Raw genomic sequence first — 27,657 nt, forward strand, 5'->3', positions numbered from 1 at the left:
GCCTTCTTTCCTGCATTCGATTCACTTCCCTTCCTTCCCTTAGTCCCCCTTCCTCTTTTTTTTCTCCCTCCCTCCCTTCTTTTTCCTTTTCTAATATCCCCTTTCTCCTCCTCCCCTTTTTCACCCCCTTCCATCCTCCCTCCCTTCTCTCCACTCTTCACCCTTTCCTTCCTTCCCTTAGTCCCCCTTCCTCTTTTCTTCTCTCCTCTTTTCTCTCTCCCTCACTCCCTCTGTTTCCTTTTCTAATCCCTTCTCTTCCTTCCCTTTGTTCACCCCCTTCCATCCTCCCTCCCTTCTCTCCACTCCTTACCCTTTCCTTTCTTCCACTCGCTCCTCCATACCTTTTCCTTCCTCTCCCATCTTTATCTTCCCTACCCTTCCTCCTCCCGTACGATCTTCTCTTTCCTCTCCCCTTTCCTCTCCACCCTTCTCTTACCTCTTTCTCTCCATTCCATTCCTCTTTTTTCCTCCCATCCTTACTCTACCCTCTCTCTCTCCTTTCGCCTTCCCTCTCCACCCTTCTTCTTACCTCTTTTCTCTCTCCTTTCACCTCCCTCTCCTCCCCCACTCATCTCCTCCCTCTCTCCCTCCCTCCCCCTACTTCCTGGCCTTTGCCGCTGAACATTCTCGTAATCGATTGGGTTTTGTCTGTCCACAGCCCACTTGTGATTCTCCTCTCATCTCCTCCTCCTCCTCCTCCTCCTCCTCCTCCTCCTCCTCCTCCTCCTCCTCCTTTAGTCTTCATCGTTTGCATTCTAGTCTTCGTTTCACCGGCGTTTCCATTTCCGTTTTCTTTCTTCTTTTCTCAATTTCTTTATTCTGTTTTTTTTTTTCCCTCCCTTCCTTTCCTCACTCCCTCCTTTGTTATTTTCTTCGTTTTTTTTCCTCTTTACTTTCTCTCCCTTTGTATCTTCATCCTAGTGAGCCATATCATCTCATTCTCCCTTCCTTCCTTTCTTTCTTTCTTTCTTTCTTTCTTTCTTTCTTTCTTTCTTCTTTCATCTTTGCTCCTGGCTCTCCATCTTATCAACTCCTAACCTCTTCTCCCTTCTTTACTTCCTCAATTCATTCATTTGTTTATTAATCCCTTCCACCTTCTCTTCCTTCTTTCCTTCCTTCCTTTTTTACTTCATTTTATCTTCCCTTTCCCTTCCTTTCTCCCTTTTAGTTTTTTTTCCTTTCTGTCCTTCCTTCCTTCCTCCTTTCATTTCCTTCCCTCCCTCCTTCCTTCCTTCCGTCATTCCTTCCTTCCGTCATTCCCCCTTCCTTCCTCCTTCCTTCCTTCCTTCCTTTCTACTCCACTTTGTCTTCATTTTCTCTCCTCTACCGTAAATTTGCCTCCATTGCATACTGTTAAGTCTCTCTCTCTCTCTGTTCCAGGGAGATTATTGATCGATGAGAGAGAGAGAGAGAGAGAGAGAGAGAGAGAGAGAAGGGGGGGAGCTTAGGTCTGTCAATATATATTAATGCTTTTTCAACGTGTGTGTGTGTGTGTGTGTGTGTGTGTGTGTGTGTGTGTGTGTGTGTGTTCAGAGAAGACGGATACATAGAAGGGTAGAAAGGATGGAGAGGAGAGGAAAAATTATGAAGGGGAAGGAAGAAGGGAATAAAGAGAGGTAATTATGGAAGGAAGAGGAGGAGGAGGAGGAGGAGGAGGAAAAGAAAATTGCTTAGGAGATAGAATAGGTAAGATTGAAAAGATATTAAGCAAGGGAGGAAGGATTGGAGGAGGAAGGAGAGGCATTTATATAAAGAAGTATAGATTGGAGGAGGAGGAGGAGGAGTGGGGAAGTAGTAAAATGATTGGTCGGATGGAAGAAGGAAGAGGAGGAGGAAGATTGCTAAGGAGGAGGAGGAGGGGAATGGATGCTTAAAGTTGATGAATAAGCTTATAGAGGTATTAAGGAACGCTGTTATGCTGGGTAGGAAAGGGATGGAGGGTGGAAGAGCTGTATGGGTGAATGGATGAATGGAGGACCTTTCTATTTATGGCGAAGTGGATGGCTGTTCGTATGGATGTAGAAACGTACTGAAGGAGAATAGTGAGGAATTGAACTGAAGAGAGGAGAAATGGATGATAGAAGGCTTGTATAGGTTGATGGATTGCAAGTGGATGTAGAGTGGATAGATAGAAAGGAAGATGGAATGGATGTGAAGGCAGAGAGAAAGTGGACTGAGTGGTTGAAAGAGTGGATGATGGGCTACGTAGGTGGATGAAGAGAGAAACGGAGGTAAGTTGCTTGAATGGATGAGTGGATGAATAGAACGTGATAGAAAGGACGAATAGAAAGGTAGGAGTTAATGGATGACTGGAAGGTGAAACGGAGGGGAAACAGACTTTTTGGATGTCTGATTGGATGAATGGAAGGAGGGTTTGATGGATGTGACGGTGGGAAGGAAAAGTTGGATGAAGTATATATGGAGAACTGGATGTGGAGATGAAGGGAAAAAAAAAAACATCAGTCATTGCCAACACCTCCAAAAAACATCAACTTCCAAATCATTTTCCACCATCACTAAACCTCAGCAGTGAATGGGTACCAGGTATTAATCGGGGGTTGTGTCCCGTCTCCTGGGGTCTGTTCCCTTCTATAATTCCTTCCCCATCTGTCTCTCTCTGGCATATGCCCACAGATGTTGCGCCGACTAAACGAAACTTTCCAACTTTCCAACCATCACTAAACTCCACACACTTCACATCCAATACCTTTCCCCCTTTGCTAAACTCCACGTACATCCCTTCCAGTACCTTTTCGGAGCCTATTTGCTTCATATTATTACTAAAAGGAAAAATTAATGCCCTGGATGTAGGCCTTAACTCAATCGTAAAAGTGGGTCATTGAAAGCTCTTAGGGAAGGTTATGTGGCGTAATGTTGTTGATGGAACCGAGGGAGGAAGGGAGAGCTTGTGACATGGGACAATGGGAATGGAAGGAAGGAGAGGTAGATGGAAGAATGGAAGGAAGGAGGAGGAGGAGGAGGAGGAAGAAATGGAGATTATTTGAGTGGAAGAGAGAAGAGAAAAAGGGAAGTACGAAAGTAAGGTAGGAAGAAAGGAAGGAAGGAATGGATTAAGAGAGGAACATGGAGGAAAGGAAGGAAGGATACAAGAAAGGAGGATGAAGGATAGGAAGGAAGGGCGAGAAGAGAGATGAAAAAAAAAGATTATGTATGGAAGGAAAGAAAGAAGAAAAACAACACTTGTGAAGGAAAAGGAGGAAAGAAGGAACATTTGCATGGAAAGAAGGAGGAAGGAAAGGTTCAAAACAAGTACGAATATTGTGAAGAAGAGAAGGAAGACAAGACGTATGGAGGAAAAGAAGGAGGGAAGGAAAGACATTTGTGTGGAAGAGAGGAGGGAATAAAGGAAAGAGGATAGGGAAGGAGAGAAGGAAGACTTTATGTGTGAGGGGGGGAGAAAGAGAGAAAGAAGGAGGAAGAAGAAAGGACGAGTTTATATGGAGGGAAAGAGAGAAGGAAGACAAGATATATGGAGGGAAGGAAGAAGGGAAGAGAGGAGGGGGAAATGGAGGAGCATGTGTTGAGGGGAAAAGAGAAGGAAAACAAGATATACGGAGGGAAGGAAGAAGGAAGAGAGGAGGGGGAAAGGGAGGAGCATGTATAGATGAAAGGAGAGAAGGCAGACAAGTATGGAAGGAGGGAGGGAGGAAAGAGCGGAGGGGATAAAAGGAAAAGGGGAACATGTATAGAGAAAAGGAGAAGAGATGAAGGAAAGGAAGAAGGGAGAAAGGGAAGAATGAACAAGTGTAGAGAGATAGAGAGAAGGAAGACATGTATGAAAGATAGGAAGGAGGGAGAAGGGGAAAAAAGGAAAGGGAGAGAAGGAAAACTATGTGAATGGAGGGAAGGAAAAGGAAGGAGGTATGGAAGGAACAACACCCTGATAAAGTCATTAGTAGGCTTTGATCAGCCATCGATCGTGTAAGGTTTTGGGAGAACGAAATCAGTGGAGAGGGAAAGAAAGAAGGAGGTGGAGGGGGTGGGAAGGAGTAGGTTGAAGTGGAAGGGGGAGGATATGGGTGAAAGTGAAAGGGGAGGATATGTAAGAAGGAGTGGGAGTATGGGTGAAGAAATGGGGGAGGTTAGGATAAGTTGGGGTGGGGGTAAGAAAGGACTGCTATTGTGGAAGTGGGTGGAAGGGGTGGTAGCTAAGGGAAGGGGAGAAGAGGTGGAGATGGTAATACTGACAGTGGTGGTGGTTATTGTGGTACTGGTGGTGGTGGTGGTGGTGGTGGTGGTTGTGGTGATAAAAGTGGTGAAAGGTCAAACAGTTCTTTCAGTGGTGATAAGGAATGTGATGATAATGATGATGATGATGATGGTGATGATAATGTCGTGAGTAGTTGTGTTAGTGATGATGATGATGGCAGAAATGGTGACAACAATAGGGATGACAGTAATGGTGATGGGAGAGATGGTGACAGTAGTTATGGTGGTAGTGATGAAAATAATAGTGGTAGTGATGGTGAGGATGGTGATTATGCTGTCAGTAGTTGTGTTAGAGATGACGATGATGATGATAGAAATGATGACAAAAGTTGGGGTGGTAATGATGGTGATGGGAGTGATGGTGACAGTGAGTGATGGTGAAGAGTGACACAAGACAAAATAGTGACAGGATGGGTAGATGGTGACAATAATGAGTGATGGTGAAGAGAGTGGCAATAACAGGGAAAATAGTGATGGTGATGGGAGAGAGGGTGACAACAGTGATGGTGATGGTGATGGTGACACTATCATTCCTATAGGTCGTTTGTGTTCCATTATGGTGATGAGAATAGTGCAATTAAACTGCTTGGGATGGTGCTTGGATTAAAACGGCTTAATTTACGGAGGAGGAGGAGGAGGAGGAGGAGGAGGAGGAGGAGGAGGAGGAGGAGGAGGAGCGAAAGAAGGAATAGGAAACAGAGGAGGAAGAGTGGAAGAAGAAAGGAAAGGGTTGACAAAATAGTGTGTGTGTGTGTGTGTGTGTGTGTGTGTGTGTGTGTGTGTGTGTGCGCGTGTGTATGGACCATGGAGTAAGGGAGGAGGTCGAAGATATATATAATAAGAGATGTTATGGTTGTGGAGAAGTGGTTCAGATATTGATAACTGATACACAGATAGATAGATAGATATAGATGGATAGATTAGTGATGCTGGTTGTGATGGAGGAGGTTGAGATAGTGGAGGCAATGTTGATAGCAGTGATTGTGGAGGTTGTAGTGGTGATGGTGGATAGTGGTGGTCGTCGTTGAGGTTGTAATGGTGGTGGTAGTTCTCTAATCCTCCCTCTTGTCCTCCTCACCTCCAGCTTCACCCTCCCTCCCTCCCTTCAATCCTTATCCTGTTTCTTGTCATTTTTTATTTATATGTAACTTCATTTTCCTTCGTTATAATGTGTTGCAATGAAGTGTTCTTTGTTTATGTCATGGAGATGGTGGTAATGGTGGTGGTGATGGTGATAGTAGTGTTGGAGGTAGAGACAGGTGGTGGTGGTGATGGTGATGGGTGGTGGTGGTGATGGTGGTGGTGGTGATGGTGATGGGTGGTGGTGGTGGTGGTGGAGGCAACACAACAATATCGACCCGCCGCTGTTGTTGATCCTCTCCTCGTGGGATCCGATTCTCCCCCTTGACAATAATAAAGGTTCCGCAGACCCTTATGAGAGAGAGAGAGAGAGAGAGAGAAAGAAAATAGAGGAAAGGAAGAGAGGAATAGAGGAATGAGATGAAGAAGCAATCTTAACTTTGCTTCTTCCTTTCTCTCTCTCTCTCTCTCTCTCTCCTTCCATTCCGTTCCATTCCATTTTATTCCCTTTCCTTCTCTGCCCTTCCCTTCCCTCTCCTTCCTTCCTTCCTTCCTTCCTTCTTTTGTTCCTCTTCTCCCACTCTCTTCAAAAGATATGAATCGTTGGTAAAGGAAGGGGGCTAATAATGATTAAAAAAATGATAGTAATAAAAAACGCTACTACTACTACTACTGCTACTACTACTACTACTACTACTACTACTATTACTACTACTACTACTGCTACTACTACTACTACTACTACTACTACTACTACTACTAATAATAATAATAATAATAATAATAATAGCACCGCCACATGTTCGCCAAATGTTTGTATTTAGCAAAGAAAATATGAAGGCATTTTACTACACAGTGTTTCCAACAGGTCTCTGGGGCTCTCGCAACGAATTCTGTCCACACAAAATATTAACATTTAGTTCAACAACATGAAGCCTCCGGAAATCTCCTGCCACATTCAGCACCAGCAGACTGATCAGCATAAGATTTTTCAGCAATTTTTCCATCAAACTACCACCAAGTTTCCAATACCTTCAAGGCAAACTGAGTTACAAGCGGGGCGTACCTAGGTTGTGAGGTTGAAAAGTCTACGGACACAACCATCCACCTTTACATTACTCTATGCCATGGTGGACTAGTCACTATACCAATACCTGGGGCATCAGCTACTACTACGACTACTACTACTGCTGCTGCTCCTGAGGGTCAACACATGCAATAACCCCAGCCCTTACACTTAGTTTCGCTTCTGAGTCGCTCCTCAACATAGACAAATAATGATAATGCGTCAATCATGTGACACGATTAAAGTACATTTTAATAGATTTTTCCCTTACTGCAACTTGTAAAGGTTTATTATACATTCCTGTATAAGAGAAATGAGCACGCTGCTCATTTTATGTATCATAATTTCCAAGGAAATGTCCGACGAAAAGAGATCTTGTAATCTTGGCGTAAGTGTGCGGGGCTTCATAGTGGCAGTGAGGGCGGCCGTAAGGCAAAGGGTATTGGGTCACGGTGAAATTGCTGAAGGGGGAAGTTATTTCTGTGTGTTGTGTTCCTTTGAAGCGGAGGTCATCAGGCTAAAAATATCCTCGTAAGAGCCTGCTGCACACTTTTTACCGCCATTCCAGTAATAACTTTCGGGGATTCAGATAGTAATAGTAATAGCCCTTCCCCCCCCCCCCCCTTCTTCCTCCCCTCGTCGACTACCCCCATACTTCCGACCCCCATCACTGCATCTCCCTTCCCCTCTTTCCTCTCCTCCCACCACCTACTCGACATCATACAATTCCATATTCTTCCAGCAGTCATGTCATGGGGTGCGTGCCACACAGTTGTCACATTCAAAACTAGATTAGATAAATTCATGGACAGTGATATTAGGTGGGGTTAGATTCACGGGAGCTTAGGTTCAAAGGAGCTGCCTTGTACAGACCTACCAGCCTCTTGCAGACTCCTACGTTCTTATGTTCTTATCCTGTCTCTCTCCCTTACCAATCTACTTCCACTGCTCATCCATGCTTCCATGTTTCCGTCTCTTCCACCAACTCCTCCTCCTCCCACGCACACCAATAATCATAATGGTCATATCCAGTTTGATTATGTAAAAGAGACAAAAATAGAAGCACTTATCATAAGTGGTGTTATTATTATTATTATTATTATTATTATTATTATTATTATTATTATTATTATTATATATATATGTCGCAAGTCATTAATAATTTGTTTTGGGAAGTTACGACGCTTTTGTATATAATGAAGCAGAGTATAATGAGGAGGAGGAGGAGGAGGAGGAGGAGGAGGAGGAGGATAAAGGGTGAGGTTGGATGGATTGAAGAGGAGGAGGACGAGGAGGAAAATGAAAAATAAAGAGATGACAGAAGGTAGAGAAAAGGAATTAGGAGGAGGTGCAGAGGAGGAGGAGGAGGAGGAGGAAGAAGAGAAGAAAGGAAGAAAAAAGAATAATAGAACATAAATGGAGGGAAAGACAGAAAGTGGAATGACAAGTCAGGTGGAAGAGGAGGAGGAGGAGGAGGAGGAAGAGGACAGTGAGGAGGTCGATAGCTGATATGTGATTAGTTCAGTGTATAACGTTCCACTCCCCTGCTACTTCTCCTCCTCCTCCTCCTCCTCCTCCTCCTCTTCAACCTTGACCTAATCTTCTGTCACTGCTTCCACCAACTCTAATGGTATCTCTCCTCTATCACTACCTCCGTTTGCTCTTCCTCCTCCTCCTCCTCCTCCTTCATATCCTCCTCCATTTCTTCCTCCTCCTCTTCCTCCTCCTCCTCCTCCTCCTCCTCCTGGATCATCCTCACAAGTAGCTATTTCATCAACTTCAGTCGCTCCACATCAGCATCTCTCTCTCTCAACCTCTTGCTACCTGTCCATAACTCAGAGGTAAGATTTCTCTCCTTCCCATTACTCGTGTTCCATCTATCTTTCAACCTTTCTTTTTTTTCTCCTCACTTTTTCCATGTACCCTTTCTTCCCTTTCCTTTTTCTTCCTCTCCTTTTTCTCTTCCTAGTTTCAGTTTTCTTCTCTCCCTTTATCTCTCTCCTTCCTCCCTTCCCTTTTTTCTCTCTCCTCCATCTATATTATTTACATCCCTACTTTACTTATGCATCCCACGACCTACTCATCTCTCTATCTCTCTCCAAAGTTTTCAAATGATTAATTAACTTCTTGTCTCTCTTGCAACCTTTGACGTCCGAGAGAGAGAGAGAGAGAGAGAGAGAGAGAGAGAGAGAGAGAGAGAGAGAGAGAGAGAGCATCCTTCATTACCCAGACCTCTCTTAGCTCTGTGAAGTGAAGGGAGGGAAGGAGGTAGGGAGGGAAGGAACGAAGGAGGGAGGGAAAGAGGGAAGGAGGGAAGGAACGAAGGAGGGAGGCAGGGAGGGAAGGAGGTAAGGAACGAAGGAGGGAGGTAGGGAGGGAAGGAGGTAAGGAACAGGGAGGAAGGAGGTAAGGAACGAAGGAGGAGGTAGGAGGAAGGAGGTATGAACGAAGTAGGGAGGGAAAGAGGGAAGGAGGTAAGGAACGAAGGAGGGAGGTAGGGAGGGAAGGAGGGAAGGAGGGAGGAATGGAACGAAGGAGGGAGGGAAAGAGGGAAGGAAGGTGAAGGGAGAGGAAAGAAAGGTGAAACATGGAAATCAGGGAAGGAAAGAAGGAGAGACAAAGAGAAGAAGGAAGGAAAGATATATTAAAGAAGAGAGAAGGGAAGGAAAAGAAGGGGACAAGGGAGGTGAGATGAAGAGGGAAGAGGAAGAAAAGAGATTAAATTTAGAGGGAAGAAAAGGAGAAGAGGAAAGGGTAAGAAAGCAAGAAGAGATGAGAGAGAGAGAGAGAGAGAGAGAGAGAGAGAGAGAGAGAGAGAGAGAGAGAGAGAGAGAGAGAGAGAGAGAGAGAGAGAGAGAGCAAATATGTGCCTCTTTGATACAAGTTTTCAAGAGGAATTCGTCGGAGGAAATATTTCTCCCATATCTTTCCTCCATAAATTCTCTCTCTCTTCCATTCGCCATACCTCACCTTATACTTCTTTTTCTCCTTATTCCTCTCTTCTGTTTTCTCCCTTTCCTCTCCCTTTGCCTCTCTTCCTTTCTCCTTTTCTCCCTCTCACTCAATATCGCTCAATCTCTGGCTCCCCTCCTGTCTCATATTCTTTCTCTCACGTCCATGCTCTCTCTCTCTTGCGGTATACCTGTTTCCTTCACTTCCTTTCCTCTTCTTCCTTCATTTCCTCTGCACATTTTTCTTTTTCCGTTTTTCTTCTTTTGTTTTCCTTTCTTATTTCTTTCTTCCCTTTTTTTCTGATTTCCCTCGTCCATTTTTCTTCTTTATTCTTTCCCTTATTCATTTATTGCGTCTTTCCTTCCTCTTTCTTTATTCCGTCTTTCGTTCCTTCTCCAAGTTTTATATTCCTCCTCTCTCTCTCTCTCTCTCTTAATCCTCCATTCATCCACCTTTACTATAAATTCCAAATGGATTACAGAACCATTTATTTTTTTTCCTCCTCCTCTTCCTCCTCCTCCTCTTCTTCATTTCTGTACTGCTTTACCTGTATTTTTTCTTATTTTGTTTTTGTTATATTTCTTTTTTCTCCTCCTCCTCCTCCTCCTCCTCCTCCTTCTTATTGAGCGCTACAATCCGTGCAAACCTTTCAATAGCCAACCTGAAGTTCCTTTGATTGTACCTGCACACTCTCTCTCATCTTTTTTGTTATTTTTATTTTCTGTTGTATTTGCTATCCTTTTTTTTTTGCTTTTTGTTTCTTCCTCTCTATCTTTTCTTTCTCTCTTTGTATTTTGATTGTTTATTTTTCTTTTCCTTTCTTTCTTATTCTCTTTCGTTCCTAATTTCCTTTCTCTTTCTTTCTCATTTGTATTTACCCTTCATTTCCTTTCCTCTATTATTCTCTTTTCTTATTTTGTTTCCTTTTCTTTACTCTCATCTCTATCTATCTCTATCTATCTATGTATCTATTTCTCGTTGTAAATTATGAAAGGGAGAGAGAGAGGAGGAGCGTGTGAGAAAAATGAGTTACTTAAAAGCAGATAAATTTTTCTGTTATTAGATTGCAGGTCTTGGTGGTGGTGGTGGTGATAATGGTGACGAAAGAGATTGGTGGTAGCAGTGGTAATGGCCTTATGGTGGTGATTGAATGGTGATGTCGGTGTGGCTAAGGTTGAAGAAGAAGAGGAGGAGGAGAGCTAAATGAGGAAGAGAATGAAGGAGAGAGGAATGAGATAAATCCGAAAAGAATAAAGAAAAGAGAAATCAAAAGGGGAAAAGAGGGGAAAACAGAGGGACAGGGGGGAAAATAATCAAGGAAATTGGATGAATGGAAAAGGGAATGAAATGAGGGAAGAAGGATCGAGGGGAGGTGGGAAGGACTGGGTGGGAAAGTTTGATTGGGATGGAGGGGAAGAAGGAAAGAATGGAATGGCATGGAAAGAGATGGACGATGGAATGGAGGGGAAGGGATTGAAGGTAGAGGGGAGGGACTGAAGGGGTAGAGGGGATTGAAGGCAGAGGGGAGGATTGAAGGGGTAGAGGGGAGATTGAAGGGGTAGAGGAGGACTGAAGGGGGCAGATGGGAGGACTGAAGGCAGAGGAGGGATTGAAGGGAGTAGAGGGGAGGGATTGAAGGGGGTAGATGGGAGGGATTGAAGGAGTAGAGGGAGGGATTGAAGGGCAGAGGAGGGATTGAAGAGGGCAGGGAGGGATTGTAGAGGTAGAGGGGAGGGATTGAAGGGGGTAGAGGGGAGGATTGAAGGAGGTAGAGGGAGGATTGAAGGGGGAGGGAGGATTGAAGGCAGAGGGAGGGATTGAAGGGGGTAGAGGGGAGGGATTGAAGGGGGTAGAGGGGAGGGATTGAAGGAGGTAGAGGGGAGGGATTGAAGGGGGTAGAGGGGAGGGATTGAAGGGGGTAGAGGGGAGGGATTGAAGGGGGTAGAGGGGAGGGATTGAAGGGGGTAGAGGGGAGGGATTGAAGGGGTAGAGGGAGGATTGAAGGGGTAGAGGAGGATTAGCTAAAACTTGTCAGTCGCTGGTTCCTTCAGTGAAAGAATCGATGCTGACAGGTAGAGAGAGTTGCAAAATTGTCTCATTCACTCTCCTTTTATTTATCTATCTATCAATCTTTATCTATCAGACTATATCTATAAGTCTATCTATTTTTATCTTCATTTATGCATCACAGACTTCGTGTTGTGTGATTATTATTATTATTTTTAGTATTGTTATTTATTTCATTACAAGAACAGTCACAACTACTACTACTTCTACTACTACTACTACTACTACTACTACTACTACTACTACTACTACTACTACTACTACTACTACTACCACAAATACCACCCCTCCCCACCTATTGTTTTACTTTTCTTTTTCTTTTGCTCTTTATTTCTTTCTCTTTTCCCTCTTTCTCTTTAATCTTTGCTTCACACCATTACCCATATCACCAGCGCACCATGTCCCCCACACACTCAGTCTAACCTCCCTTTTTCCTCCTCGACTCATTGTTTTACTTTCTTTCTTTTGCTCTTTATTTCTTTCTCTTTAATCTTTGCCTCATACCATTACCCATATCACCAGCGCAACATGTCCTCCACACACCCAGTCTAACCTCCCTTTTTCCTCCTCGACTCATTGTTTTACTTACTTTCTTTTGCTCTTTATTTCTTTCTCTTTAATCTTTGCCTCATACCATTACCCATATCACCAGTGCACCATGTCCTCCACACACCCAGTCTAACTTCCCTTTTTCCTCCTCGACTCATTGTTTTACTTTCTTTCTTTTGCTCTTTATTTCTTTCTCTTTAATCTTTGCCTCATACCATTACCCATACCATCAGCGCAACATGTCCCCACACACTCAGTCTAACCTCCCTTTTTCCTCCTCGACTCATTGTTTTACTTTCTTTCTTTTGCTCTTTATTTTTCTCTTTAATCGTTGCCTCATACCATTACCCATACCACCAGTGCAACATGTCCCCCATACACTCACTCAGTCTAACCTCCTTTTTTCCTCCTCGACTCATTGTTTTACTTTCTTTTGCTCTTTATTTCTTTCTCTTTAATCTTTGCCTCATACCATTACCCATACCACCAGTGCAACATGTCCCCCACACACCCAGTCTAACTTCCCTTTTTCCTCCTCGACTCATTGTTTTACTTTTCTTTTCTTTGTTCTTTATTTCTTTCTTTAATCTTTGCCTCATACCATTACCCATACCACCTGCGAAAAATGTCCCCACACACTCAGTCTAACCTCCCTTTTTCCTCCTCGACTCATTGTTTTACTTTCTTTCTTTTGCTCTTTATTTCTTTCTCTTTAATCTTTGCCTCATACCATTACCCATATCACCAGCGCACCATGTCCCCACACTCAGTCTAACTCCTTTTTCCTCCTCGACTCATTGTTTTACTTATTTTCTTTTTGGTTTTATTTCTTTCTCTTTAATCTTTGCCTCATACCATTACCCATACCACCAGTGCAACATGTCCTCCACACACCCAGTCTAACTTCCCTTTTTCCTCCTCGACTCATTGTTTTACTTACTTTCTTTTGCTCTTTATTTCTTTCTCTTTAATCTTTGCCTCATACCATTACCCATATCACCAGTGCAACATGTCCCCCACACACTCAGTCTAACCTCCCTTTTTCCTCCTCGACTCATTGTTTTACTTACTTTCTTTTGCTCTTTATTTCTTTCTCTTTAATCTTTGCCTCATACCATTACCCATATCACCAGCGCAACATGTCCCCCACACACCCAGTCTAACTTCCCTTTTTCCTCCTCGACTCATTGTTTTACTTTCTTTCTTTTGCTCTTTATTTCTTTCTCTTTAATCTTTGCCTCATACCATTACCCATACCATCAGCGCAACATGTCCCCACACACTCAGTCTAACCTCCCTTTTTCCTCCTCGACTCATTGTTTTACTTTCTTTCTTTTGCTCTTTATTTCTTTCTCTTTAATCTCTGCCTCATACCATTACCCATATCACCAGTGCACCATGTCCCCCACACACCCAGTCTAACTTCCCTTTTTCCTCCTCGACTCATTGTTTTACTATCTTTCTTTGTTTTTATTTCTTTCTCTTTAATCTTTGCCTCATACCATTACCCATATCACCAGCGCAACATGTCCCCCACACACTCAGTCTAACTTCCCTTTTTCCTCCTCGACAGACGGCACAGAGCTGGGCGGCACAGGCAGACAGCACCAGCTCCACCTCAACGTGACGGAGGTTGGCACGGATCGCAGCACACACACAGGCGGCCAGTCCCTGCAGCTGTTCGGCCCGTCCATCCAGCCGCGGCACTGCGTCATCGCCCACACGGAAGGCATCGTCACCGTCACGCCCTGCTCCCGCGACGCCGACACCTTCGTCAACGGGCAGCGCATTTACGAGACAACCATCCTGCAGGTAAATACGAGAGGCATTTTCTTTTTTTTTTCTCTTACTCCTTCGTGTTTGCCATTCTTCATCCTGTCTTTAATTTGCGAGACCTTCCTTAGTTGAACACACAAACGATTATCATGTTTTTTCTTTGTTTTTTTTTTAGTGTGTGTGTGTGTGTGTGTGTGTGTGTGTGTGTTTTCCCTTGATCTTCTTTGTCTTGTTCTCCGTTTTATTATTATTGCTTTATTAATGGTCCTCTCTTTTCTCTACGACGCCACTATCCTGAAGCAACATTACCAGACTATCGAACTCAGGACATTGCATTTATCTGTTTAAGCCCCCAAACTGTCGCACTCACACAAGATACGACATTCAATTAAAGTTACCATCAAAAGTGTTAATTATTGATGTCTCTTTTTGCAATAGTTATGTGTAAAAAAAAAAAAACGATAAAGGCAGTGACTGAGTACGATAATCTGTCAAAGCTGTGACCTGAAGGCGAATATATATATTTTTTTTTCGTCCTCGTCTTCCTCTTCCGCCTTCGTCTCATCACGCCCTTCGTCCGGTCCGCGTATGATTTTTTTTTTTATATATTCTTCCACTTCTTTATCTTCTTCCTTTTCTTTTATATATTTCAGAGCGTCTATTTATTATTGGAACTCCTCTGTAGGTGACCACGAGTATAAGCTATTTTTTTTTATTTATAGTCTTCAACTTCTTTTCCTTCTTCCTCTTCCTCTTCTATTTAAGTAGCTCAGAGCAACAAAGAATGCGGCTGAAGGCCAAAAGTTTCGATCCAATTAGTCTGCTAAAAACCCTCTTCAGAAACTACGATGAAAGCAGAATTTACCGTGTTGTTGATGACTTGTGAATTTACTTTATTTTGTGTGTGTGTTGGTAGAGAGAGGAGTGGAGGGGAAAGGAAGGAAGGCAGACCTGATGGAAAGGAGGATGAATGGAAGGGAAGGAGGGAGGGATGGAGAAATGGAAGGAGTGGAGGAAAATGTGGTAGGAAGGTTAGGGGAGTAAGAAGGAAAGGGAATGGAGGAATGAAGGATCGAGGAATGGAGAAAGAGGGGAAAGGAGGGAGGAACGGAGGGGGAAAGTAAGGACAAACGGAGGGAAGAGGAAAGAGAGACTGGAGACGAATGTGATAGGAAGAAGTAAAAAAAATGAGATTGAGGGAGGAATGGAGATATAGAGGGAAAAGGAGGGAGGAATGGAGAAAGAGGGAAAAAGAGGAAGGAATGGAGGGAAACTGAGGACAAACGGAGGGAATGGGAAGGAGGGACTGGAGAAGAATGTGATAGGAAGAAGTAAGAAAAAAATGAATGAGGGAGGAATGGAGAAAGAGGGGAAAGGAGGGAGGAATGGAGGGAAAGTAAGGACAAACGGAGGGAAGAGGAAAGAGAGACTGGAGACGAATGTGATAGGAAGAAGTAAAAAAAATGAGATTGAGGGAGGAATGGAGATATAGAGGGGAAAGGAGGGAGGAATGGAGGCAGAGGGAAAAGGAGGGAGGAATAGAGAAAGAGGGAAAAGGAGGGAGAAATGGAGGAGAACAAGAGATAAATGAAGAGGAAGAGGATAGCTTTTCACCCATCATCCTCATATTTCAGAAACCTTTGACTCGTATCATCAAACATTTCGGCCTCCCGTTGCGACTATAATTTTCCAAGGCTGCAGAGAGGATACGTTGGGATGCCATGAGTGTCTGTCCCGTTCATGGCATAAAACCCTTCCCAAACTACCGCTAGGGTCATGAAACCACCCATGGAAACCTCTACAACTTCTACGAGAGAGAATGGGTGTATTAAGTAAGGTCTCGAAGAGGTTAATGATATATACCTTTTGTTTCTCGCCGGGAATGAGTTAGAGAATGGAAGAAAGGAGAGTGGGATGGAGAGGAGACCGAAAGGAATGGAGAATAGAGAAGTGAAGTGGGAAACGAGAGAAAAACAGAGGGAAAAGGGGGAAGAAATCAAGGAAATCGGAGGAATGGAAAAGGGAATGATATGGGATGGGAAGGATTGATTAGGAAAATTGTGAGGAGGATAAAGGGGAAAAAGAAAAGAGTGGGTCGCCCTATTTTGCTACGGTCATGAAACTTCTGCGAGTGCCTTATTAAACAGGTGTACTAAGGTCCCTAAGTTTGATAATAGGAAGCTTTTGTTTCTCGCCCTCTGCCCACCTTCCTGCGTCACTTCCTCACCTTCCTTCTCTCCTCCCGAAATTGACCTCTCTTTCGGCCACCTCTTTTGATTCTTTTTTGTAGGAGCAGCGAGTAGCGGGCTTTTTTTTTATTGTTTCCTTTGTTTGTGCCCTTGAGCTGTCTCCTTTGTTGTAAAAAGAAAAACAACAACTTGAGATCGGCCTGTTTGTTAGTTCCTCACAGGTGTTAATTAACGGTGCGTGTCGGCCGTCGGGTGACCTGGTGTGAGGTGACCCGTTTATAGGCGCTTGCTATTCATGTATACGACGTGTTATAAGGCGCTGAGGACCCTGATACATATCTAGGAGGTGCGTGCCTCTCCCCTCTCTCCCTCCCTTTCTTCCTTCTTCCATACTTATTTTCCCTATTATTTTCTGCCTCCTCTTTCTTCTCCCTTTCTCCTTCTGTCCCTTTTCCCTTTGTTCCTTTCTTTTTCCTTTCCTCCTTTATTTTTCTCCTCTTCCTTTCTATTTTCTGTCCCTTTCTTTTTCTTGTTCCTTTCTTTTCCTTCCTTTCTCATCCTCCTCTGTCTTTTTCCTGTTCTCTTTTCCTTTCTTTCTATTTCTTCCCTTTCCTTCTGTCCCTTTCTTTTCCTTCCTTTCTTATTTTCTACCTCCGCCTTTCCTTCTGTCCCTTTCTTTTCCTTCCTTTCTTATTTTCTACCTCCGCCTTTCCTTCTGTCCCTTTCTTTTCCTTCCTTTCTTATTTTCTACCTCCTCTACTTCCCCTCCTTTTCCCTCTCATTTTCTCTCTCTGTCTTTCTTGCCATCATTTTCTTCTCTCTTACTTTCTTTTTTTCTTATTTTCCACCTTTCCATCTCTTCTTTCCTTCCTCCCTTCCTTCTCCTGCACTTCCTTTCCCTCGTAGTTTCTGTATCTGACTCTCTTTGTTTTTTCCTTTTCCTTTTCTTCCTTTCCTTTTTCTGGTTCTCCATTTCTCCTTTCTTCCATTCCCTATCTCTTACTTCCCTTCTGCCTCTCCATCTCTCGTACCCTTCTTTCCTTTTCCTATGCTTTCTTCATATTTTCTTCCTCTCTATCCCTCCTTCCGTCCCTCCTCCGTCCCTCTGCAAGTATAATAAAATGTTTCAAATGATTCCCTTTTCCCTTCCTTCATTTCCTCTTTATTTTCCACCTCTTTGTCTCTCCTTCGCCTTTCCCTTCCATTTCCCTCACGTCCTACCCTCCTCATCTAGTCTCTCTCCCTTCCTCCTAAAGTGTCATTATGCAGAGAGGCGAAGGGTGCGAGGAGACTTGATTGAAACTTGTAAACGGATGAAGGGCTTTAATTAGGGTGGTGTCAACAAGGATCGGGAACAAAAAGAGCAGGATAAGAGGTAGATAGATAGATTCAGATTCCACATAGAAAAGGATTGCTTGGTGCGCATGAGTGGAACAAGTTTGGCAGTCATGTGGTGAGTGCCAATACGTTAGAGAAGGTCGAGAGCTTTCTGTTTAATTAAAGGTCTCGGACAAAGTTAGATTAGTTCGTGGATTTGGAAGGTACAGTTCGGGGTGTTTGGTTTACTGGACCTGCCTTGTGTGTAGGCCAACTACCCTCTTGCAGACTCGATTTTTATTTATTTATTTATTATTATTACTATTTTATTTATTTTTTGGTGTGTGTGTGTGTGTGTGTGTGTGTGTGTGTGTGTGTGTGTGTGTGTTCGTTTCTTCCTCTCCATCCTTCTTTCCCCCCCACCATTTCTTCTCTCCCTCCTTTCATCCTTCATTTCCTTTTCTTCCATCCTTCAACTCCATCTTTCCTTTCTTCCTTCGTTCTCCCCTATCCGCTTTTCTGTCGTCATTCCTTCCTTCGTCCCATCCGTTGACTCCTTTTCTTTCTTCCCTTCCTTTCTTTTTTTCCTTCTCCCTCCACTTCGTCTTTCCACACGTCCTTCCTTCAATCCATCCTACCTTCTCTCCTTCCTTTCTTTTTTCTTTCTTTTTCTTCCTTCCTTCCTTCCATCTTTCCCTCCCCCCTTCAATCCATCCTACCATCTTTCCTTCCTATCTTTTTTCTTTCGTTATCTTTCTTCCCCTCCTTCCTTCCTTCTTTCATTCCATCTTTCCCTTCCTCCTTCAATCCATCCTACATTCTATCCTTCCTTTCTTCTTTCTTTCTCTTTCTTCCCCCCCTTCCTTCCTTCCATCTTTCCCTCCCTCCTTCATTTCTTCTCTGTATTTCCGCCCCAAATGGTTTGTATACGTGTTCAGTTTCTGCATATTATCCCCACCATCTGTTTCACTGCACACAACCCAGAGACTCGTGCGTGCGTGTGTGTGTGTGTGTGTGTGTGTGTGTGTGTGTGTGTGTGTGTGGGTGGGTGGGTGGGTGGGGGGGGGTAGGACTGGTGCTCTTGACCCTTCAGCCTCGAGCATAAACAACAACATTCCGCCCTGTCATCACTGTCCCGGATTACCTTCTATGCGTTATTAATATTGTCTTGCAGCCTTGGGAATAACAACTGACCTCGTTCTGGCACTCCGGCACCACCCACTTTAGCTACTTTATGCTCTATGGATGAGTCGTGCCAGTCAGTAAAACGTGCGGGCATTTTTGTTTCCTAACTTATTTGCTCTTCGTCTGCCTCCTTTCCTGCATAATAAAAAAACTAATCAGTATGTATTATCAAAGGCCTGTAGGAATCTCGGCTTTTCTGTCATCTATACTGTAAAGAGGAAATGAGAGGGTGTGTGTGAGGCAGCTGTGTGGGTGTGAGAGAGAGCTTTGAGAGGAAAAAACGAAGGCAAAGGTAGAAATGTTAGGGATAAAAAGAGGGAGTGGAGGAGGTGTAGGACTAGAAAGGAAAGGGATGGAAAGATTAAGAACACGAGAAAGAGATAGACGGAGGAAGGTATGGAGGATGCAGAGAACACTGAGAGGAAAGAGGCAATGGAAAGTTGAAAGGGAGGAAGAAAAAAGGGAGGGAATAGACGAGGAAGGTAAGAAGAGAAGGAAAGAGATAGACGGAGGAAGGCATGGAGGATGCAGAGAACACTGAGAGGAAAAGAGAGGCAATGGAAAGTTGAAAGGGGGGAAGAAAAAAGGGAGGGAATAGAGGAGGAAGGTAATTTTTCGCTCACAGACCAGCTCACACTTCCCGTCCTCTGCCCACGTGTGAAGGGAAAGGACGGGTACGGAAGGATACGAGGCCCATATCCTCAAACATTTCAGGGCTCACACACACATTCGTTAAGGCTTTCGTAGAGGTTGTTGTGTTAGTATCTCCATGGGTAGTTTTATAAGCCTGCAGTGATAGTTTGACAAGGCATCTGGACCGTGAGAACCCGACTACTCTCCTTCGTGGCCTTGGGAAATAGGTGCTGTGTGAGAGTGGAGAGCATCTGAAAATAGGTGCCTAAGACTCGTAATGAGGCAAGGAACAGATCCACCTCCCATTTCCCTTCCTAGTTAGGCGGGGTTCCCACTATTCCGTTTTCACGGATCCGTCGACCGTCAGTGACGTCATCAACGGAGTCCGGGCCCTGCGCGGAGCCCGTCCAGAGATGAACTCAAGTTAACTTTTGGGTCCGGGGTAGGGGTGGTGGTGCCAGTCCGGTGATGTTGAATATTCTACATATCATGAAAATATTAAATAGAAGTACTTAGCTACAAAATAACATACACAAGAGGTCGTTGTGGTTAATGCTGTCCATATGTTTGTCAATAAATGATGGACGTCAAAACGGAATAGTGGGAACCCCGCCTAAAGTTGAGGGACGGAATGAGAGACGATGAGACAGAACCAACGGAGAGAAGAAAGTAAGGGAAAGGGAGGGAAGGAGATACGGAAAGGCAGAAAATAAGAAGGGAAGTAAAAGTTGGGGGCATACACTCTACCTGCGCATGGCCTCGGTGCTCATCTCCGCCTCATTACCCACCATCAAAAACTGTGGACTCAACCTAATGACTCGGGGGCAGGTGGAAGGGGAGGGGGCGTGGGGAGGGAAGGAAGGGGGGGGGGATGCTCGAGTTCCTTCCCTCCCCCGCCCCTCCTGAGCTCCTCGTCCTGATTAGCAATCTAGTTTTCCCGCGGGTGCAGAGTCATCGCCCCGCGCCCCCCGCCGATAAGATAATGGTGTTTGTCTCAGCTTGCGTAAGGGTCTAATTGCAGCCCGGGCCATGTAGAGGAAACGGAGACCCGGTGTAATAGGTTTCATATTGTTTGGGGGGGTTGGGGGGAGGGAGGTTGTGTAAGGGGGTTGGAGGGTTGTTTGTGTGTGTGTGTGTGTGTGTGTGTGAGAGAGAGAGAGAGAGAGAGAGAGAGAGAGAGAGAGAGAGAGAGAGAGAGAGAGAGAGAGAGAGTTATTATATATTATCTTTCCCTAGAGCTTTGTAATAAAATAAAAAATGGATAAGAATTCCTTGAAAAGTCTAAGGAAAATAGTCGCCAGATTTATTAATGTTCTTGCTTATCTATGTATAATTATATGCGGAGTTGATTTTTTTTTATAGTAAAGGAGTCATCTCAGGGAAAAAAAAAAAAAAAAAAAAAAACACAGCCCCCTAATCGTTGCTCCTATAAAAGAGAGTAGTAAAGAGTGGCCAAAAGTGAGGTCAATTTTAGATGGAGAGACATTTGAATACCTTAGACCTGACAGCTTGTATTGTTAACCCGGTAGCAGCGACGGGCCAAATTTGTGGCTTTACCGTGTAGCAGCGACGGGCCAAATTTGTGGCTTTACCGTGTAGCAGCGACGGGCCAAATTTGTGGCTTTACCATGTAGCAGCGACGGGCCAAATTTGTGGCTTTACCATGTAGCAGCGACGGGCCAAATTTGTGGCTTTACCATGTAGCAGCGACAGGCCAAATTTGTGGCTTTACCATGTAGCAGCGACGGGCCAAATTTGTGGCTTTACCATGTAGCAGCGACAGGCCAAATTTGTGGCTTTACCATGTAGCAGCGACGGGCCAAATTTGTGCCATGATTTAAACCCCCCAAAATAGATGATACATAATCTGATCACAAATGCTTTGATATATATTATGAAATGGTTTGTGTGAGGGGTGATTTTTTCTCATTTTTCTCGCTTAGAGGGACCATTAAGAAACATGATCCTCGCTGCTACCGGGTTAAGTGATACAAAGATGATTGCGTACATATTACCTGCTAGAAGGAACGTTTAGCTTCATGCATATTCATCACGAAGTTAATGTCAGCAATCATCCTGAGAAACACCTAACTCCTCCTTGTGACGGTGACTCCATAACCGCTTACAAGACTTTTTTTTCCTTTTTATTCTTTTGTTTCTTTTTTTTTTTTTTTTTTTTTTTTTGCCCATGAGCTGTCTTCTTTCTTGTACATAAATAATTGCTTAAAACTTACTGGAAGATTTTTTTGGTTTTGTGTTATATTTTTTGACTGCCGACTTTTTTGTTTATTTTTCTTTTCTTTCTTTTTTTCCCCTCGAGCTTTTTTTCTTTAATGTAAAAAAAAAAAAAAAAAGCTTATAACTTACCGGAAGATCAATTTAGTTTTGTGTATATGCCTTAACAATGTTCTTTTTTTGGGGCGGTTCTTTTTTTTTTTTTCTTGAGCATTCTTGTATATATAAAAAAAAAAAAGATATACTCACCCTGACTCCCTCCTCAGCATGGGTGCATCGTGAGGTTCGGACGGATCTACAACTTCCGCTTCCTCGACCCGCAGCAGGATGACCGCATGAGGCAGCACCACCTCATCGACAGGTGAGAAGCCGGCCGGGGCGCCACACCTCGCCTTGCCGGGGGGGGTGAGGTGCTGGGGGGGTAGGGACAACGGGGGAACCACAGGTGTAGTCTTGGGTGTACTGCTAGTCTTTATAGTGCCCTGCCCTTCCTCCTCTCCCTTGCCGGATAGCCTGAGTGCTTTGTTTTATTTATTTATTTACCAGTGTATAGATTTTTAGTTTGCTGGTCAGTGTGAGTGCAGGGAGTTTTGTGTAGTGTTGCTTTCACCGTGTGTTGTGAGTTCCTCGGCTGATTTTTCACAGTGAATGATCAGAAACTACCTTTGGCTGGTGACTTGGCCAGTAAAAGATACCAGAAATAGTCCTCACAGAATAGTTTGAAGGGATAAACAGACAGTAGGAAAAGTGAGCAGATGATTAGTGTGATTGAATAGTTTGAAAGATAAACATACAATAGGAACAGTGAGCAGATGATTAGTGTGATTGAATAGTTTGAAGGATAAACATACAATAGGAAAAGTGAACAGGTGATTAGTGTGCTTGAATAGTTTGAAGGATAAACAGACAGTAGGAAAAGTGAACAGGTGATTAGTGTGCTTGAATAGTTTGAAGGATAAACAGACAGTAGGAAAAGTGAACAGGTGATTAGTGTGCTTGAATAGTTTGAAGGATAAACAGACAGTAGGAAAAGTGAGCAGATGATTAGTGTGATTGAATAGTTTGAAGGGATATGCCTGCAATAAGAACAGTACATAGACAAGTATTAAGATAGGGCATCAAATTCTGCCTTAAATCACAAAGAGTCCTCTGAGTAAATATAGACAGATATGAAACTCCACAATATAAGTGAAAAGGAGAAAGTAGTGAGGTTAAGGAATACAGTCCATTCTGAAAGACTTGCTTGAGAATGAAAAGGTATAAAGAAGAGATATGATACAGAAAATGAATTAGCCTTTTGCTGTAAGTTTACGTAAAGACGATAACACAATGAGAGGAGTGAAACGAGGAAAATAATATCACAGACAAGCTCTCATATGTAAGTCTAATTCTAGTGCACTATCAAGGGAAATAGTGGAGAGATAAGATAGGGAAAGTGAGCTGAAGGCATTATTGATTACTGATACTCTGAGAAAAACCCACGACAGGAATACTTCACACACTGCCGAGGACCATTAGGGAGCCAGTGTGTACAGGGTCAGGTTGGTTGGAGGAGGAGGAGGAGTAGGAGGAGGAGGAGAAGGAACACTCAATAATATAGGTTGTTAGTTTTCATGACAACAATAGGAGAGGAGAACCAGCAGAAGTCACCTCTGTGGAGTACAATAACTTTTTTTATATAAATTACAAGAGGGGAGAGAAATGAGACCCACTTTATGGCTACCAAGTGGTGTTTTTAGGCTCTGTGACTTGAGGAAGGGACAGCATCTTGCAATGGGTTCACAATGGCATGCATTTTATTCACTTTGCATCAAAACAAAGGGAGATGCGTCGAGATGATGGGTGTGTGGATAGGTAGGGAAGACTTAAGGAGGAGGAAGAAGAGGGAAGGGAAAGCATGGTTAGGTATGGAAGACTTGAGGAGGCTGGAGGAGGGAAGGGAAAGCATGGTTAGGTAGGGAAGACTTGAGGAGGCTGGAGGAGGGAAGGGAAAGCATGGTTAGATCGGAAACACTTGACGAGGGAAAGGACAGCATCTTGAACAGGCTCTGATGGCATGCAGTTCATTCACTATTCACCATAAACAAAGGGAGGGAAGAGTCAAGGGATGGTGGGTGTGTGGTTAGGTAGAGGAGGCTGGAGGAGGGAAGGGAAAGCATGGTTAGATCGGAAACACTTGACGAGGGAAAGGACAGCATCTTGAACAGGCTCTGATGGCATGCAGTTCATTCACTATTCACCATAAACAAAGGGAGGGGAGAGTCAAGGGATGGTGGGTGTGTGGTTAGGTAGAGGAGGCTGGAGGAGGGAAGGGAAAGCATGGTTAGATTGGAAACACTTGACTAGGGAAAGAACAGCATCTTGAACAGGCTCTGATGGCATGCAGTTCATTCGCTATTCACCATAAACAAAGGGAGGGGAGAGTCAAGGGATGGTGGGTGTGTGGTTAGGTAGAGGAGGCTGGAGGAGGGAAGGGGCAGCACTGTGCACTGACCGGGTCCTGCTGGCATGAAGTCTTCGAGGGGTCATCTTGGGTCACCTCTGTTTTGTTTGTAGTCACGTTACTTGACCTTCACCCTTGTATATTATTGTTTTAAGACTTAAGACGACTCATCAGTTAATCCTTGCTCCTATTTTTATTGTTCTTTTATATTGATTAAGAGTGATTCTGTACATATTTAGTAATGCCCTCCCATGAGCTTATAGATAGCCCCCTCCCAAGCCCTTATAGCCAGCACCAGAGTGAAAGAATAGGAGAGTCTACCCACCTTCATCACTGGCGGCTTGTTGTTCCCGAAATAGCTGTGCAAAATTCAAAGTGATGGTGATGCAATAGTGTTTTTGTGTACTGTAGGTATCATCAGGGTCTTGAAGAAGTACCTAGAGATTTGAAGTTCATGCAGCTCTTTTGGTAACAACACTCTGTCTGTGAGGAAAATGGCCACACCCTCCTATTCTGTGACCCTGGCTACCACTCCTCTAAGACCCTGTATCTAGCCCCCTCCCAAGGCCTTATAGCTAACTCCCTCTCAAGAACCTGTAGCTAGTCCCCTCTCAAGGCCTTATAGCTAACTCAATCTCAAGAACCTGTAGCTAGCCCCCTCCCAAGGCCTTATAGCTAACTCAATCTCAAGAACCTGTAGCTAGTCTCCTCCCAAAGCCCTGTAGCTTGGCCCCACTCAGTCCCCTATATCTTGCCCCTCCCAGGCCCTGTAGCTAGCACCCTCCCAAAACCTGTCAGTTAGCCCCCTCCTAAGTCCCTGTAGGTGATGGTCCTGCCCCACAACACACCTCACACACCACTCTGTCCAACACCCTCCCCCACAAAAGTATTCCTCAATCTTTGACATAATTTCAGACCATGCCAAGTACAAAAAAGAATGATAATATTAGTTACGTCTCACCTTATGGACCTTGCATTGCCTCACACTTTCTCAGCATTCTCTTCTTCTCTGTTGTATGTATTCTGAGGCTTCAAGTCATGTACAGTATCCATGAACCTATTGGTGCTCTAACCCGGACACTTAATCACTCACTCACTCACTCACTCACTCACTCAGATGGTGTAAATACTGTTCTCACTCTTTGGTGCCTCTTTACCTTGTACACTTATATTTATTTAACTTATTTCTAGTTTCTCTCTCTCTCTCTCTCTCTCTCTCTCTCTCTCTCTCTCTCTCTCTCTCAGGTGACATGATAATTACCGTTAGTGCGCAGCCTATCTGAAATATCTCACTGATCAAAAAGCTTATTAATTAGTGTTGACACGTTAATTAATATATTCACTACCTCACCAATTTAATTTATATGGCTGTTACGACCCCCACCATGCCCCCCTACACACACATACACACATATACTCACTGTCCACCATCTCTTTCCATGATAGTAATAATAATAGTAATAATAATAATAATAATAATAATAATGATAATGATGATCACAGCACATGAGGTCACCAAGCCCACCTGTCCCTGTCCTTATTTATATGTAGCATGTGCCTGCCTGCCAGTGTGCCGTCCATGTATACTATGTGTCTATGTGTGTTCCTGTGTGTGTGTGTCCGTGTGTTTGTGTGCACCAGACTGTGATGGGCTGGCATGCTGGGTGAGGCACGTGGCATGTAGCATCTTGGGGTTGACAGGTCAGGGCAGGAGAAGGCTTCCACGGGGCCTCCTGGGGACAAGCAGGAGTCTGGGGGGGACAGCGTGTCGCATGCCGGGTCACATGCCGGGTCACAGGCGGGGTCACAGGCTGGGTCACGAGCCTCTAAGTCCTCGGCCCAGGAGCGGCTCAGCAAGAGTGAACAGAGTTTTGAGGGGAGGTAAGGACTGGAGGCGGTGTGAGGGACACTCTGGGACTCTTGCCTCTCACCTCTCACTCCTGGCATCCATTCTCATGCTCTCCTTGCCTTCCTCCCTCTCCCACTCTGTGTCTCTGGAGGGCTGGTGAGGAGCTGCCCGGCCACATGTGTAGGGTCCATCATAGTCTTGTGTTAGCACAGGCCCAGCGGTGGTCTGGTTGTAAAGCCAACTAGTCACTGGTGGTGGCACTTTTGCTGGCCAAATAATATATTTTCCTAAAGGAGCTATCAGTACCCCTTGTATTTCATTGATTTGATTTTGCTCAAGAGCCTGTCCACTACATTGATGAGCAATGGTTTAAGTACATTTATTGAAAAATTACATGCTTTCCAATTCACACTGATGAATTGATGTTTGAGTTAGACTTTAATTACCCAGTTAGACTAAAATTACCCAGTGAATTCATGAGTTTCCTTGACAATCGTGAGGTTTTGGCTATCACACCTGAGATGCAGGGAGGAGGAAGCTCTTATTGAGTTCCATCTCAAGGACCTTACAAATATAGCTTCACCCCATTGCCAAGTCTTCCGTGAGTAGTAAAGTGCTACTCCCTCAGTGCCAGCACCTCATAGCTCCCTCCCTCAGTCACTAGGAAGCGCGGGTGTCTATAAGGAGTCTCTAAGTACCCTTGCAGCCCCTCCCTGTTAGCCCTCTTTAGCCCCTCCTGAGTCTGTCATGTGTCAGGCCATGCAGCGAGGAGCATGAGGATACTGGTGTTGCATGACCTTTGTTTGTTCTAACCCTCATGCAGCTCTCGGACCGCCCGACGGCTCCCCATGTGAGTTACCTCTCTCTCTCTCTCTCTCTCTCTCTCTCTTCAGGCAGTGTTTGCTTTGACTGTCCTGTGAAATATAATTGTTAACTCCCAGTCTATTCTGTTTGTTCAGTTAATAATAATAATAATAATAATAATAATAATAATGGTAATGATAACCTTGTCTGTCCTGTTAATCAATGTAACCAGTGATTGTCATGATGAATTATTAATGACCTTATTCTTGTACAGTAATAATAATAACAATCCATTTGACTTTTTAGTGTTAAGTTGAAATAATCTTACGTGTGTGTGTGTGTGTGTGTGTGTGTGTCTATATGTATGTGTGTGGAAGTGTGTACATATACCTGCGTAATACACCAACATCACAACTTAACACCTCTAACCCATTACCTTTACTGCCCTTGTGAATATATGTATAAATAACATCATTTTGGATCACATCAATCAGTTAACTCATTACAACTTTAACTCTTTCCCAGCAACACACACACACACACACACACACACACACACACACACACACACACACACACACACACAATTCCCTGATGCTCTTAAAATACAAAAGCATCTGGGTTTTCAAGGAAGTATTAAATCTTACTTTTATCCCTTTTTTTTATCTCCTTTCCTTCCCTCTCTTGCCCCTACATTTATTCTTCTTTCCTTCCCTTTATTTCTTCCTTTTAAATCATTGCCTTTTTCATTCTTCTTTCCTTCTACTACTGTGTCTCTTGTACCTTCCTCTCCCTCCCATTTTCTTTACCTAACCTGCCGCAACCCTTCCCTCTCATACCCTTCCATATCCCTGCTCCTCCTACCCAAACCTCTCTTCCCCTTTCCCTCACTCTTCCATACCCTTCCCTCCCTCTTCTCTTCCCCCCGTTCCCCATCCTTCCCCACCCCACAGAGGTAACTATGAGCGCTACCCCCCGGCGAGGGACCCCATACTCCCTGCCGTCTTGGAGTTCCGTGAGGAGAGCGAGGACGCCTTCCTGCACGCCATCACCACCGACCTGGACCCCACGGACATACAGTTCAAGCTGGCGCCCACCTACACCCTCTACATGGCCGCCAGGTTCAGGTAGGTCACTGCGGGAGGGAGCTTGTGAGGGTGTGGATAGGAGTTTGTGGTAGTTTGTAAGTATAGTGAATAGCAGTTTGTAAGAGTTTGTGTAAGCAGTTTGTCAGGAGTTAGTAAGCAGGTAGCAAGCAGTTTATGAAGGGTTGAGGAAAGGC

At 44.2% G+C, this 27,657-nt stretch overlaps 1 protein-coding gene and 1 long non-coding RNA gene across 3 annotated transcripts in view; both read left to right on the forward strand.

The window, feature by feature from the left end:
- The first annotated feature begins 13,613 nt into the window (after positions 1-13,613).
- Positions 13,614-27,657, forward strand: part of LOC126985091 (afadin-like) — a 135,833-nt gene continuing 121,789 nt past the window's right edge. The window contains exons 1-4 of one of the 2 annotated variants that reach the window (XM_050839539.1): positions 13,614-13,756; positions 21,546-21,640; positions 26,395-26,421; positions 27,329-27,502. In XM_050839539.1, the coding sequence (XP_050695496.1) occupies positions 21,615-21,640; positions 26,395-26,421; positions 27,329-27,502 (227 nt within the window). In that variant the 5' untranslated portion in view covers positions 13,614-13,756; positions 21,546-21,614. The remainder of the gene's footprint in view (positions 13,757-21,545; positions 21,641-26,394; positions 26,422-27,328; positions 27,503-27,657) is intronic. The other variant, XM_050839540.1, reaches the window with a different exon arrangement.
- On the forward strand, positions 21,660-24,348 carry LOC126985097 (uncharacterized). The gene is made up of 3 exons (XR_007738294.1): positions 21,660-22,148; positions 22,320-23,184; positions 23,234-24,348. It is a non-coding gene; the product is annotated as an uncharacterized LOC126985097 (long non-coding RNA).

This window comes from Eriocheir sinensis, chromosome 58 (genome assembly GCF_024679095.1).
Source record: "Eriocheir sinensis breed Jianghai 21 chromosome 58, ASM2467909v1, whole genome shotgun sequence".
NCBI lineage: Eukaryota > Metazoa > Arthropoda > Malacostraca > Decapoda > Varunidae > Eriocheir > Eriocheir sinensis.